At 33.4% G+C, this 12,221-nt stretch overlaps 8 protein-coding genes across 8 annotated transcripts; 4 read left to right on the forward strand and 4 right to left on the reverse strand. All coding sequences in view use genetic code 6, as the record gives it.

The window, feature by feature from the left end:
* Positions 1–2: 2 nt before the first annotated feature.
* Positions 3–239, forward strand: SS50377_28126 (uncharacterized protein; the record flags this gene model as incomplete). The annotated part of the gene is made up of 1 exon (XM_067911902.1): positions 3–239. The coding sequence occupies one exon, from the start codon at positions 3–5 to the stop codon at positions 237–239; it is 237 nt and encodes a 78-aa protein (XP_067760924.1).
* An 8-nt stretch (positions 240–247) lies between these two features.
* On the reverse strand, positions 248–817 carry SS50377_28127 (ADP-ribosylation factor like protein 2b; the record flags this gene model as incomplete). The annotated part of the gene is made up of 1 exon (XM_067911903.1): positions 248–817. One exon carries the CDS (start codon positions 815–817, stop codon positions 248–250), a length of 570 nt encoding a protein of 189 aa, XP_067760925.1.
* Positions 818–874: 57 nt separating this feature from the next.
* Positions 875–2,509, reverse strand: SS50377_28128 (Dual specificity phosphatase; the record flags this gene model as incomplete). The annotated part of the gene is made up of 1 exon (XM_067911904.1): positions 875–2,509. One exon carries the CDS (start codon positions 2,507–2,509, stop codon positions 875–877), a length of 1,635 nt encoding a protein of 544 aa, XP_067760926.1.
* A 253-nt stretch (positions 2,510–2,762) lies between these two features.
* On the forward strand, positions 2,763–3,236 carry SS50377_28129 (uncharacterized protein; the record flags this gene model as incomplete). The annotated part of the gene is made up of 1 exon (XM_067911905.1): positions 2,763–3,236. The coding sequence occupies one exon, from the start codon at positions 2,763–2,765 to the stop codon at positions 3,234–3,236; it is 474 nt and encodes a 157-aa protein (XP_067760927.1).
* A 4-nt stretch (positions 3,237–3,240) lies between these two features.
* Positions 3,241–6,771, reverse strand: SS50377_28130 (Chromosome segregation ATPase; the record flags this gene model as incomplete). Its single annotated transcript, XM_067911906.1, has 1 exon — positions 3,241–6,771. One exon carries the CDS (start codon positions 6,769–6,771, stop codon positions 3,241–3,243), a length of 3,531 nt encoding a protein of 1,176 aa, XP_067760928.1.
* Positions 6,772–6,847: 76 nt separating this feature from the next.
* Positions 6,848–8,143, forward strand: SS50377_28131 (uncharacterized protein; the record flags this gene model as incomplete). Its single annotated transcript, XM_067911907.1, has 1 exon — positions 6,848–8,143. One exon carries the CDS (start codon positions 6,848–6,850, stop codon positions 8,141–8,143), a length of 1,296 nt encoding a protein of 431 aa, XP_067760929.1.
* Positions 8,144–8,721: 578 nt separating this feature from the next.
* Positions 8,722–9,288, forward strand: SS50377_28132 (uncharacterized protein; the record flags this gene model as incomplete). The annotated part of the gene is made up of 1 exon (XM_067911908.1): positions 8,722–9,288. The coding sequence occupies one exon, from the start codon at positions 8,722–8,724 to the stop codon at positions 9,286–9,288; it is 567 nt and encodes a 188-aa protein (XP_067760930.1).
* Positions 9,289–9,311: 23 nt separating this feature from the next.
* On the reverse strand, positions 9,312–11,684 carry SS50377_28133 (Acyl-CoA synthetase; the record flags this gene model as incomplete). Its single annotated transcript, XM_067911909.1, has 1 exon — positions 9,312–11,684. The coding sequence occupies one exon, from the start codon at positions 11,682–11,684 to the stop codon at positions 9,312–9,314; it is 2,373 nt and encodes a 790-aa protein (XP_067760931.1).
* Positions 11,685–12,221: the final 537 nt, after the last annotated feature.

Here is a 12,221-nt window from a genome sequence, read left to right on the forward strand (position 1 = left end):
ATATGTAAGAGAAAATAGGCGATATGCTAGACTAATAATCTAAGCTGATCAAACGATTAGAGAATATGGCATTATAAATAAGCTAGATGAAAAAGATAAAAGCTGGATATTTGATGACTAATGAATAGTAAACCCTGAAAATTAATTAGGCAAAAAATCTGTAACTAACACAAAGATATTAAGATATCTTAGTTGAAAACCATCAGTTGAAGGCTTAATTAGCAAAAATGAGTGAATGAACTTTAAGTCAATAAATAGCTTCTAAGTCAATGAAACCTCCAGTTTCACCAGAACTTTCCATTTTCTCAACAAGCCAGTCAAATGCTTCAGTTATTCCAACACCATTTCGCCCAGATCCAGTAAATATCCTGACATCTCTATTTTCAAAGACAAACAGCTTTTCCAGTTGATCCTAAGTTTTCGCCCCTTCAATATCCTATTTATTACCAAATACAATAACTGGACATCCTTTTAGTCTTTCTGCTCCTAATACTTCATTTAATGCGTCAATTGCAGTATAAAGCCTTTCAGAATCAGCAGAATCTAAAACCCAGAAAAGACCATCAGTGGAATCACAAAAAGATTTCCAAAATGCTCTTATAGTCCTTTAACCACCAACATCCCAAAGAGCTATCTAAGAATTTTCGGTTGTGAATTATTATATTTAAAATCCAAGAGTCGGTTGCACCGAATCAGTTTCTAATCCTAAAAGATTTCTAACACAAGTAGTTTTTCCAGAAGAATCAAGACCAATTATAAGGACTCTAAGTTCTCTTTGTTATTTTTTAAGATTTTTAACTAATGTAGCAAATGGCATTTTGTGTATATTCTAAATAAAATAGTTATTATATATTTCAATACAATTTTCACTTTATCATTTCCATCTTATTCCACCATTTGCTGTACTAGATGAAGTAACTGCAGATCCACTTTGTGGTCTAGAATTACTAGTAGATTTTTGCTATTATTACTAAACATATTAATTTTATGTTGATTGTAGTGGCCTTTAACCAGTAGTAGTCTAGGGTCTGTAGTTAATTGTTGGACGATTTTATGGGACAACTTTTGCTGTTTAAGATACAACTTAACTTTATTATTATTATTGATATAAAGGTGGGGCTTGGCCTAGTTAAGTGGCTACCCTAGGTGGGGTTGGAGGTCTTATTCTAGAAAATGATGGAGCTTTACCCTAAGCAGGCGAGGTACGAGGTTGTTGTTATACTCTTTATTAGACATTAATAGGTGGTTCAGGATTTGTTGCTCTAGGTGGAGCTGAAAACTCTTCTACAAAGTCTTACTATCTCTATTATGACGGTAATTAAGGTTTAGTTTATTGAACTACTTGTGTTTAACCTTATTTACCAAATACTGCTTATTTTAACTTAGTTTCGAAATCTGCTACACTACAAATTACTGCATTAGGGTCATATTTACTCCTACATAAAGGATTTTACTTTCTTAATATGGATACTGGAATGGCGCACACTGCGTATCCTTGACAATCAGGACCAGTTGCCTGCAAATATCCATCAGGCCGCCTTGTATGAGAATTTTATATATCCAAATCAAAACTAACAGCAGGTAGCAGTGTTGTATCTAACCTAACTGGTAAACATCGTACTTGAGTATTGCTCTGATAGCTAGGAGTTCTTGGCCTAAATAATTAACTGCACATATTAGGATTAACTGGCTTTCCATTTTAGTCAAAATTAGCATATTATGATGGTATTTATGCTGTTTATAGACCATCCCTAAAACTTACATTTGACTTTAGCTACTTTTAAACTATATTAGCTCTAATAAGAGCATCTATAGGGGATTATTATATTAATGATAAATCCGGTTAATCTTATGACTAAATAGCATTTAAAAATGTATTTCTATGCAGAATCTCTGAAAAATTTAACTTTAAACCTCTAATATTTCCAAAGATATCCTTGAATTCTCCATATTTCGCGCGTCTTCTATTAGCAAACTCATGAAGCTATTTAACATAATTAGGATGAGGTTTAGAACAAGTTCTTTTAGTAGCAATGAATTACAATGCTCTGTGAGGAGGCCAGTGAAATCTATGGATCAAATATGCTGCCATGAGAATTATAGAACGTGAATCTCCATTTTATGAGTGGATTAAAACACACGAATCTTGCTCAACAGCCTCATTAATAAATCTTACTATTTATGTAATACGCTCGTCTTTAGAGTCAAAAATTTAAGAAGATCCAGCTTAATCAAATTAGTAAGAAAGATATCTAATATTAAGTTATTAAAATCGATTAGGAACTTAGTGTGCAACAGAGTTAATTACTCTAGAAATAGAATTTGAAAAGATAAAGTCCTCATCGTCAGCAGCATAGTGTGAGCCAACGAAAACGTTATCTAGTACACGATTTGCCATGAACATTGGTGGATCAGAGGGTTAATAGTCATAGTTCATATAAATTTTGGAGTGGGTAGAAAAGAACTATTTTATATTTAGTTAATATAATAATTCAGATAAACTTATCATCAATTAATTTTATAATATGCTTGATATATTCAGAGCAAAACATGTTTGATTAAAGCAAATCAAGAATCGATAAATTAAAACATTATGAGTTACAAATTTAACTCGTATACTCAAATCAAGTATTTTATTCAATTATCGAACTATTCAAATTCCCAAAGGTATACAAATTATAATATCTCAAAAAAAATTAAAAAGATATACTTACTTATATGGTATAATATATTAATTTCATATCAGAAAAATTATTTAAAAAATGTACAGACTTAAACTTCCATAGCCGCGAATTCCCCATCAGGATTTATCGTTTGCTGTGGAGTTTAAGAAGCAAAAATTATCTATGAAACAAATTTGCAAATCTCCCCAGTAAGTGTTCATTAAAATGACGAAGCAAAATCCGCAAAATACAAGATTTCATAGACCCTGTATACCTCTCTCCCCAAAACAAGTAGTCTTTACCTAAAAGCCATTTTCTACGCTAAACTGTGCAGAGAATAACAAACTGGTAAGTACATAAATTCAAATTTAAACAGATTTTTCACTCTAAATTAAAAAAGTTCATTTTCTCGAAAAAACTATCTAGAAAAAGTCCTTCAGGCGGCAATGCCCGATTTACAAAAATGCATCCAACATACTAGAATTAAGCGATAGCGATGATATTCTAGGTAACACCGAAATAATTTGCAATAGAATAAACGATATTGATATTTTTAGTGAACTGAGTGAATGAATTTTCACATTCTCACAACGCTATCAAGGCGTACAACTCCTATAATTTCGCGAATCTCACCATCCACATTACCCAATTCAACATCATTCGGTGTAACCAGAACGCTCTAAATACTACTTCCTAATAAAACTGAACTAAGCATTTTGAAACTCTTTTCGCGTCTTCCAGCATCCATAAATACGTCCCATTCATCGATTTGTAAATAGGATGATTGAACAATTTTGCACAGGGATGTGATAAAACATAATGCAGCAAAAGTTTGTTCGCCGCCACTAAGCGTCTTCACATCACGCTTATCGCTCTTAATTTCAAGTCTCCCGTCCAGCAGCTCATTTTCTACGTAAAATTCATCATATTATTAGCACATTTCTGGTTCGACGTCGCGTCGCCAACCGTCTGAAACCGTATCTAAATGCATGAGCTTCCCAAATTGGAAGTTTAATACAAGAGAAATTCCGAGCTCACGGCTTTGCTTGCTAAAAATTGCAACAATTTCACGTTCGATGCGTGAACGGAGCGAAAAGAGTCTTAACTAACCAAAACATACAGAATTATTCAAAAATCCTTTTTGCTGTTGAATTAAAGTTAATTCATCATTTAAAAGCTAATAGTTGAATACGAGTTAATTTAACTTTTCAACTTCTTTTGATATATCTGCTTTATTTACATCAAATTATTCCATTTGGCTTTAGAGCAAATGGAGTGCTTCCAGTGCGACTTTTGATTGTACTCGAATTTTATTACGAAAACTATCAATTTCTACTTAGTCTTAAGGGTTAGAAATGCTGAAAAATGCTGCAGAAAGTGGTGTTATTTTCGTATTTTTAGCTTTAATTACTCTACTTGAATTAAGTAAATTTAAAGATTTAACTTCTATTTCTTCAGAAAATTTCTAATATTATTATTGATCTAAAATAATATCCTTTTAAAATTCATTGTAAACATCTGTCGCATGGGATAGTTTCTATTGAAGATTTGATAGATTTAGAAGTAACTAAACCTTATCGAATGCTTCTAGAGAGTTTTGGAGCGAAGTAAGTTCGGTTTGCTCAAGTTTTAGTTTTTCGTTTTGCTGGTCAAAAATTTTCTTCATTGCCTGGAAGTTGAGGGATGCCTTTGATGTTAGTTAAAGTTATGAATTTATATTCTTATCAAGTTCTGGTATTAGAGTTCTGTAATTTTCGATCTTTACATTTGAGTTAATAACTTGATCCTCTAGTTGCTGTTTTTCGATTATTCTATCGTCGTTTTCACGTTTTAATCTATTGAAATTTTATAATTGATCATTATAGTGTGTAAGGTATTTTAAACGATGCTTTTCTGCCTAATTTAACTGCTCGTTAATAGCAGCAAGTTTTCTGTCTAAATTTGAAATTTAATCTGAAACTTTATTTAGAGAAGATGTTTTTTGTATAATTTCCATGTCTAGTTAATTAAATTTTGTTTCTTGTTATTAAAATTCGGTAATATCATTTTATGCAGCAACTATCCCTTGTAGTATTTATTTTTCACTCCGATTTTCTTAAATAAAAATCGTAGATTCCGCAGAAGAATTGAAGTAAAGTTAAGTAGATAACGGTCTACTATTAACAGAATTATGTGTAAAAGTTAATATTGCTTATGCATCAATTGGTAAAATAGATAATCTAGGATTGAATTCAAAGACTTTTATTGCATCCTTCATATTTTGAATAATAATCACATTTTCTATATTTTTTGTCATTAAAAGTGCAGTTTTAACATAATCATTTGAAAATACTAATGTTGACAGTAATGGAATAATTTTTATGCCATTAATTTCACTTGGTAATTAAACACCTGTGTATGCCTTTTTAACTGTAACTGTAGAATATAAGCCTTTTACCATATTATGTACTTGGGATTCTTAATCAGGATTTGATATTACTATTTATCCTATATCTCGTTTTGTTAAGTAATTTTATATTTATTTTTAAATTTTGTTAAATTTTTCGTTAACATACATATAAGCTGAGATAGGACCATACACTCCATCCATATCTTTAGTTTTATTATAAACATCTTGATCTAAACTTGATAATGTTTTTACTATTTAATTTTGTATATTCTGATTACTCTTCATATTTTCCAATTAGAACTATAAGCTTCTAAGTACTTGCTACTTCTACTCTAATTATTAGTTAAATTCATTAAATTTATTATTTAAGTTTTGAATTTATTATTTAATCTTTAAATGTTCGACTTTTTATTCATGAATTTAAGTTTTTATATCGTTTTCTTCTTCTTTTAGCTTTGCAGATTCTTAATTAAAAATTCCCAATTTCTCAGGTATTTCAGGTTCACGGTGTAGAAATGGTGCTAATACAAATATTTTAAGCCTCTATTTTACTTTTTCAATATTTTTTATAGTTGAATCTAGGTTTTGAACTTACTACTTCTTATCATTTTCTAACCTGACTTGTTCTATTTATTCTCTAGAAAACTTAAGTTTTTCTGCACTGAGATCTTATTAAATATTATCTAATATATTTTATTCTTGATCAACTTGTTCTTTCTATTAAATTATCTGTTTTTCAATTTATTCTGTCTCTAAGCCGCATCTTGTAAGTTGTTTTTCATATTCATATATTTATATTTAAGCTGGAATTATATTATTCTTTTAATACTCAGTTAAGTTAATCTATTTCTCAACACATTTTAAATTTAACTCTTCACATTCTCCACTTAATATTTCTAGCTATAATCCTGCACCTTCTATTACAATTTTACTGAATTTTTCGTTTTCTTAAATAATCTTCTGTATTTTCTATGCTTCCTCTTAGATAGATGTGACACTATCTTCTAACTCTATTATCTAATTTTCCATTTCTTTAATATTTTGACATGTTTAATTAACACTTGTTTCAATTATATCCAAATTAGTAGCTTCTTAAAACGTTTAATATCTTTAACTGCTATCTAACTGAGCTAGCTTTTTCATAAGTGACTGCGAAATCATTGTTGATGTATTATCAGGAAAATGATTCATATTTTAAAATATACTAACTGCATCGTATACAGTAATATTTATAAATCTATCATTATTATTATAGTAATTAACTTTAAATTAATTGGCAGATACATGTGATCTTTATACTCCAATAACTTATTGACCTGTCCAAAACCATCCTGTAACCTTACAACTATTAGAATGACCTATATCAGTAGTATTTTTGATCAATACTTAGGTTTTTAAGTCAGTAGCTGTTATAGCTCCATCTCGTACTTTAGAAGGTTTTCCATTAATTAAATAATGTACAGCCTATAAAATTGATGATTTTCCTGATCCATTTTATCCATGGATTAATGTTATAGGACGTTAAAAGTCGACTATACGATCACGATGGGTCAAAAAATTTTCAAGGTGTACTCTAAGTAAAGTACCTTTATTTATGTAAAGTGAAGCTGATCTAGGAATTTTATATATATTCTACAATGTTTCGTGTTAATTTTCGGAAAAATATTTAACAACCTCATCTGGAATAGCTTACCCCATATTCTATAAATGTGACGGCATTCAAAATTGTAACTTTTATTTATAATTATTATTCGTTATACTAAATAATTCCCACAAATAAATTTCCTTTCCAAACATGCAGCCTATGCAGTTTGGTTCCCTGTAGCACTGGGGATTAGCCCCACCTATCACACTCCCCGAATCAACAAATACAGAATATATATTATTCGCTGAACACGGAGATCTACGGTATCTCTTCAAAAATATTAATTCCCTGAATAACGTTGTTTTTTATGAAAGATCTCCTCGTTTACTCGCAAAAATAATAGTAAAACTTGCATTGATCCAAAGAATCTACGCGGCAGAAACCATAAATGAAAAAATCGAGCTTGCTCATTATTACTAGGAAATTAACTGCAATATCAGAATAAGCGAAGGTGCATAGGTTCTACTTTTTGATATTATTCCTGACTGTTTAGCTTCAATGGTAACTTCGAAAAAATAAAGCGTAACTAGCGAATTTCTCCAATAAAAAATAGATTTTTCGTTCTTGAAATCTACATAAAAAGATGATATATATAAAGAGATCTAGTTGTTTAGCAAGAAGCATCTGAATTGTGAGGTAGAGAAATCGTTTGATATGCGTCTTAGAGACTCACTTTAGGATCGATATGATTCACGATATCGCGTCTGTTTATGGGGATATCATTTTGATCTTCATTGCAGAATTCCGTTTACACACGAAATATTCTACAAATCGTTCAAAACTGAAGGAATCGGGCATATTAGAGCTTATTTTAGACTTCCAGAATCTCTTGGAGCAAAAGAAAAGCCAGGTGCAGTAGGAAGGCGGGCTGCCAGCTCAGAAGAGAGCAAGATGTACTGTGGTATCGATAACCCGTTTTTTGGACTTAAATATGATGCTGATTAGGAACTAGGGCCTTGGATGGAACTATGTTATGACGTGTATAATGAAGAAAATAGGAAAGAGTTCGAATCTTCATTCTCACCTTAAGGTTCTGAGTCTTTTGAGACAACCTATACCTCTGTAGAGCTTTCTGTGGTTAATCTTATTTATCTGTCTAACAAGATTGTACATAATGACTACCATATCATGCTGCTGTAGAATAACTTTTTAGAAAAAGCAAAATTTGAGAATTATTTCTCAGGAGTGGTTCTTTCGATTGAGAGCTTGCGATTTGCTTAATAGGACGACTTCAAGAAAATTTTAACAAGAAATGCATTTGTTGTGGGTGAGCTTGCAGAATTCATTCCTGAATTTAAAAACCGCAAAGAATTCGCAGAAAAAGTCATTAGTATTTTAGGTAATGGAGAGAAAAAGTGTTGTGGTGGTCCTTTCAAAGGTAAATTGAAGGAGTAGGAGAATGTTTTTTCACTTGGCGATACTCATATTTTTAGTTTTTATGAGTGAGATTTAAATTTGAGTCTTATAAAAATAAATTAAGGTGAAGTCAAAACGATTTCACTTGTTTGTGAGTAATTGTGAGCAAAGGTATTTTTTTAAAAATTCTGGAATATGAGAGGTGCAATATAGAAACTCATAAATCATCGATGTTGTTTAATTCAATTCTACACACTCAGATTTTATTATGTAATGTTAATAATTTTAAATAATGTTATTTAAGTACTATTTTATTGACTTGTTGCATATTCTATTTAGAAAATAACTTATGAGTAAAAATAGTATCACTTCAATAAAAAAATTTATCATTAATATTATTATTTTATCTAATGTATTTAATTTTAAACAATAATATAATGAGATATTTAAATTTAAACCATTTTTTTAAGTTTACTGCAATAATTTTTTATTTCTTTATATATCATTTATCCAACTTATTTTTATTTTATTCCTTCCTAATTATCATTTTATAATTAGTAAATATCCGATTAAATTTAACTAATTTTAGTAATAAATACTACTGTAGATAAATTCTGTTGCAAATATACTTATTATTGCACTAATTGGTTAGTTGTTTTTATTGCAGAATGAACGATAATAATAGGCGGGACAGTCTTCAGAAGCTGAGAGATAGAGAAAACTAATATTGCCCATCGCGAACTTATTTCTAGTCAGATAACAAAGTTCACTTTACTGAATTCAATTCAATTGAGTAAACACAACTTACAAACATATACGAAGAAGTAATATCGAAACATAAGGGAAAACCTATGCATCTTAATAATTCCCTTTAAACTTTCAAACCTCACGATAAATTCTCAATGGCATATTATTTGAATCAGCCAATAGATTCCACGATAACTAGGAATGAAAAAATAGATATGATAAGCTAAATGGACTGTAGTCGGAAAAATTATTAACATCTTAAGGATCCTGTATTTGATCCCATTAAGCTCCCGTACATCGATTTCACGAAGAAAAAGCTTACGTATAAATCCATTCTCGATCACTAGAAAATTGATAAAATGTAGCTCTTAAGCCCATAACTTACAAAATTGCCCAACAACCGTCTGAACATACCAAAATTCAATCTATGCTCGGCCCACATAATCAGAAATACACTCCAAAAAGCGAAATAACCTATTATTATATGATATTACATATATTAATGAAAATGTCACTCCTTTCCATATCTGCCGACCCAGCCCCTCAAAAGAGCTTCGAGAGCCCTACTGGCCCGGTCTACCTAATCGAACACCGGCATACCACCTTTGATCAAATACTGTCTTGCAAAATCGTACTTCCATCCACAACTTATGCTAATCACCCAGATGTTCTTATTCTCTTTCCATAGTTTCAAGTACATGGCAATAACGCTAGATTCGTCGATTTCGCTCTCTAGGGTCTTGATAGTCTGCACTTCTGGGATCAAACTAATGACGCTAGCATCAACCTCGTCCGCTCCCTATAGCGTTCTAGTTATATCCACCATAGCGCTGTCAGGGATTAGCGCAGTTGTGTCCAAAATCTGCTAAACATCAATCACACCTTCAAGTTTGTGTAGTTTAAAAAGCCCGGATAAGCATATATTCGTTTTCTCTTCAAACTTGCTGAGAACAACATAATTTTCATTTTTTCTGTAGAATAAATGGTCAGCGATTGCGCATCTTTCGAATCCAGCGTTAGACTAGCCAGAGAGTGCGATTTTGCACGGGAAGTCACGCAGGCGAGGTACGAGACAGCATGCTGCGAAAACTGCATCCTCGAACGCGTCTGCCGTCTCGCAAATCACGCCACCGGCAAGGTCGACCAGGTCGCTAAACTGCGTGTAGGAGCCAGCCAGGCTTGCAGTGTGGCCAGAAACGGCGTCGCTGCCCTGCTTGCTCCTGCCGGCTTTGTAGAGAATTACCAGTTTTTTCTGTTGTTTCGCGCGTGCGATCAATTACATGAGTCTAATACCCTCGTATTATAATAAACCTTCTATATAAACTCCGAAAACTTGAACCTTATCTTTTTCTAAGGCAATTTCCGCTTCTTATTTGGAATTAGATTCGTATGAGGTCAGGAACCATTCGAGGCAGTCGACCGCGGACAAGTCCAGCTGATTACCTACCGAGATGCTGAACTTAGGGGCCACACGGCCTGCGAGGTTCGAGACTCTCGAGAGTAAAAACGCGCCAGATTGAGCTATAATCGCACAGTTTTCATGCCCAGTGGCGTTCTCGCCAGAGGACTTGAAAGCAGGAAGGAATACGGTATTAATTTCTGACTTATCAGGCCTCACATACTTATAACCTACCGTGTTTGGCCCGTTGATGAGAGGACGATTTTCGGTAACAGAAATGAGCTAGCGCAGTTTTTTTTCGTTTTCTGCCCCTTTCTCCGTTTCTGCAAAACCACCTGCGAGCGTGAAAATCGCCTTGCAAGCGTTAGCCTCGACCAGCTAAGTGATCAGCTAGCACGTAGGTTCTGCTGCAGTTCCGAGAATGACCAGATCAATTTTCATTTCCAAAATTTCTTTCACAGACTTATAACACTTACATCCGTACATTTCGGTCTCTTTCGGATGCAAACAGAAGATTTCAGGGCGCACATTTTCTGGAAGCTTCTGATACTTCCTCAAAATAACCGTAGCCGCGTTGTTTTCGTTTTTGGAGCTCGCACCGGCGATTAAAACCCGCTTCGCACAAAACAGCATGTTCATCTTATCGAGAGGCTTCTCAGACACGAAAATGGCCTATTTGCGCTCATTTTTGCTGATTTTTACAACTCCATCGAGTGCTAGGAGCTAGTTCTTACAGATAACTGCCGGATTTACCTCGATTTCTTCGATTGCATATCGCGCCTTCTCGTTCATTTTGCTGTAGAAACGGACGAAGTTTGCGAGGTTTTCCAGCACTGCGAACACGCTTTCCTGCTCAATTTCGGCTTCGAAACCGCGCACCTTACCGAGCAGGAACTGCATGATTGGAAGCTCCAAAATCGTTTTTCTGACGATGGTGGAGCGGAAATTCACGAAAACGGGCAGGAACACGTTCGGTTTCTGCATCATTTCCGCGTAGAACTCGACGCCGGTGCCGCCCATGCCGAAGCAGAGCTGCGGACCGAACGAGTCGTCGTTAAAGGCAGAAATGAGCAGCTCGCCGTTAGAGGGGTTGCGCTGCGAGAATGCGGCCATTTCGACGAAAATGACGCCCTGGAGGTCGAATTTGGATAGTTTCTACGTAAAAATTTACATTTTTTCTTAGAAGTTTGCCCTGTTGATCCTGAGGACCACGCCGCCGATTTCGGTCTTGTGCAAGCAGTTCGGGATATGGCACTTCGCGACATAGTCCGTCCCGGGCTGCAGGAAGCTTATAGCCGAATCGAGTTTTTCGAGTGGAAAATAGGCGTAATTCGGCACCGGAATTCCGATGAGCTTGAAGAGCTCGTATGCCTCGAACTCGTACAGGTATGCCGGGGATCTGGCAATCGCCGCATCGAATATTTTCTCGATTTGGCTCTGGTGCTTTGGCGGTGTGAACGTGCTGTCAAAGTCAGCTGGGAGCATTTTGGGGGATTTAGGTGGAAGGTTGGGGTATTGTTTTTGGGATAATCGCGTAATAGGCTAGTTTTTAGATTTTTAAATTTGTGAAAAAATTTGTAGGAGAATCTATATTTTTTTAATATTATATAAAGATACATAAGAATAATTTGATGTTAAAACGAGTGGACATTTTAAAAAAGTATAATTAGAAGTATATATCATATAATATTAACGTTTGCTTTGCATAGTAATTGTTTGGTTATTAATAAAATGGAAACAAAATTAAATTAAATATGTCGGTCAATTGGTCGTTAGTAAGTTATACTTGATAAAATTCTTAATACACACTATTTTATAGGCACAGCTGCATGCTTAAGCAATTACTAGATGTATAAATTATGATTTGTTGAGACTAAACATTTTATAAGTAAGACGGTATTAATTATAGCTATATTTTGAAACAGTTGCTATATTTCTAGAAATTAAATTCAATTTTGATTGATATACTTTAATTAAACTGTGCTTCCGTATGATAATCAATATTATATATTCATATTTAAT

The sequence above is a fragment of the Spironucleus salmonicida genome, chromosome 8, assembly GCF_000497125.1.
Source record: "Spironucleus salmonicida strain ATCC 50377 chromosome 8, whole genome shotgun sequence".
NCBI lineage: Eukaryota > Fornicata > Diplomonadida > Hexamitidae > Spironucleus > Spironucleus salmonicida.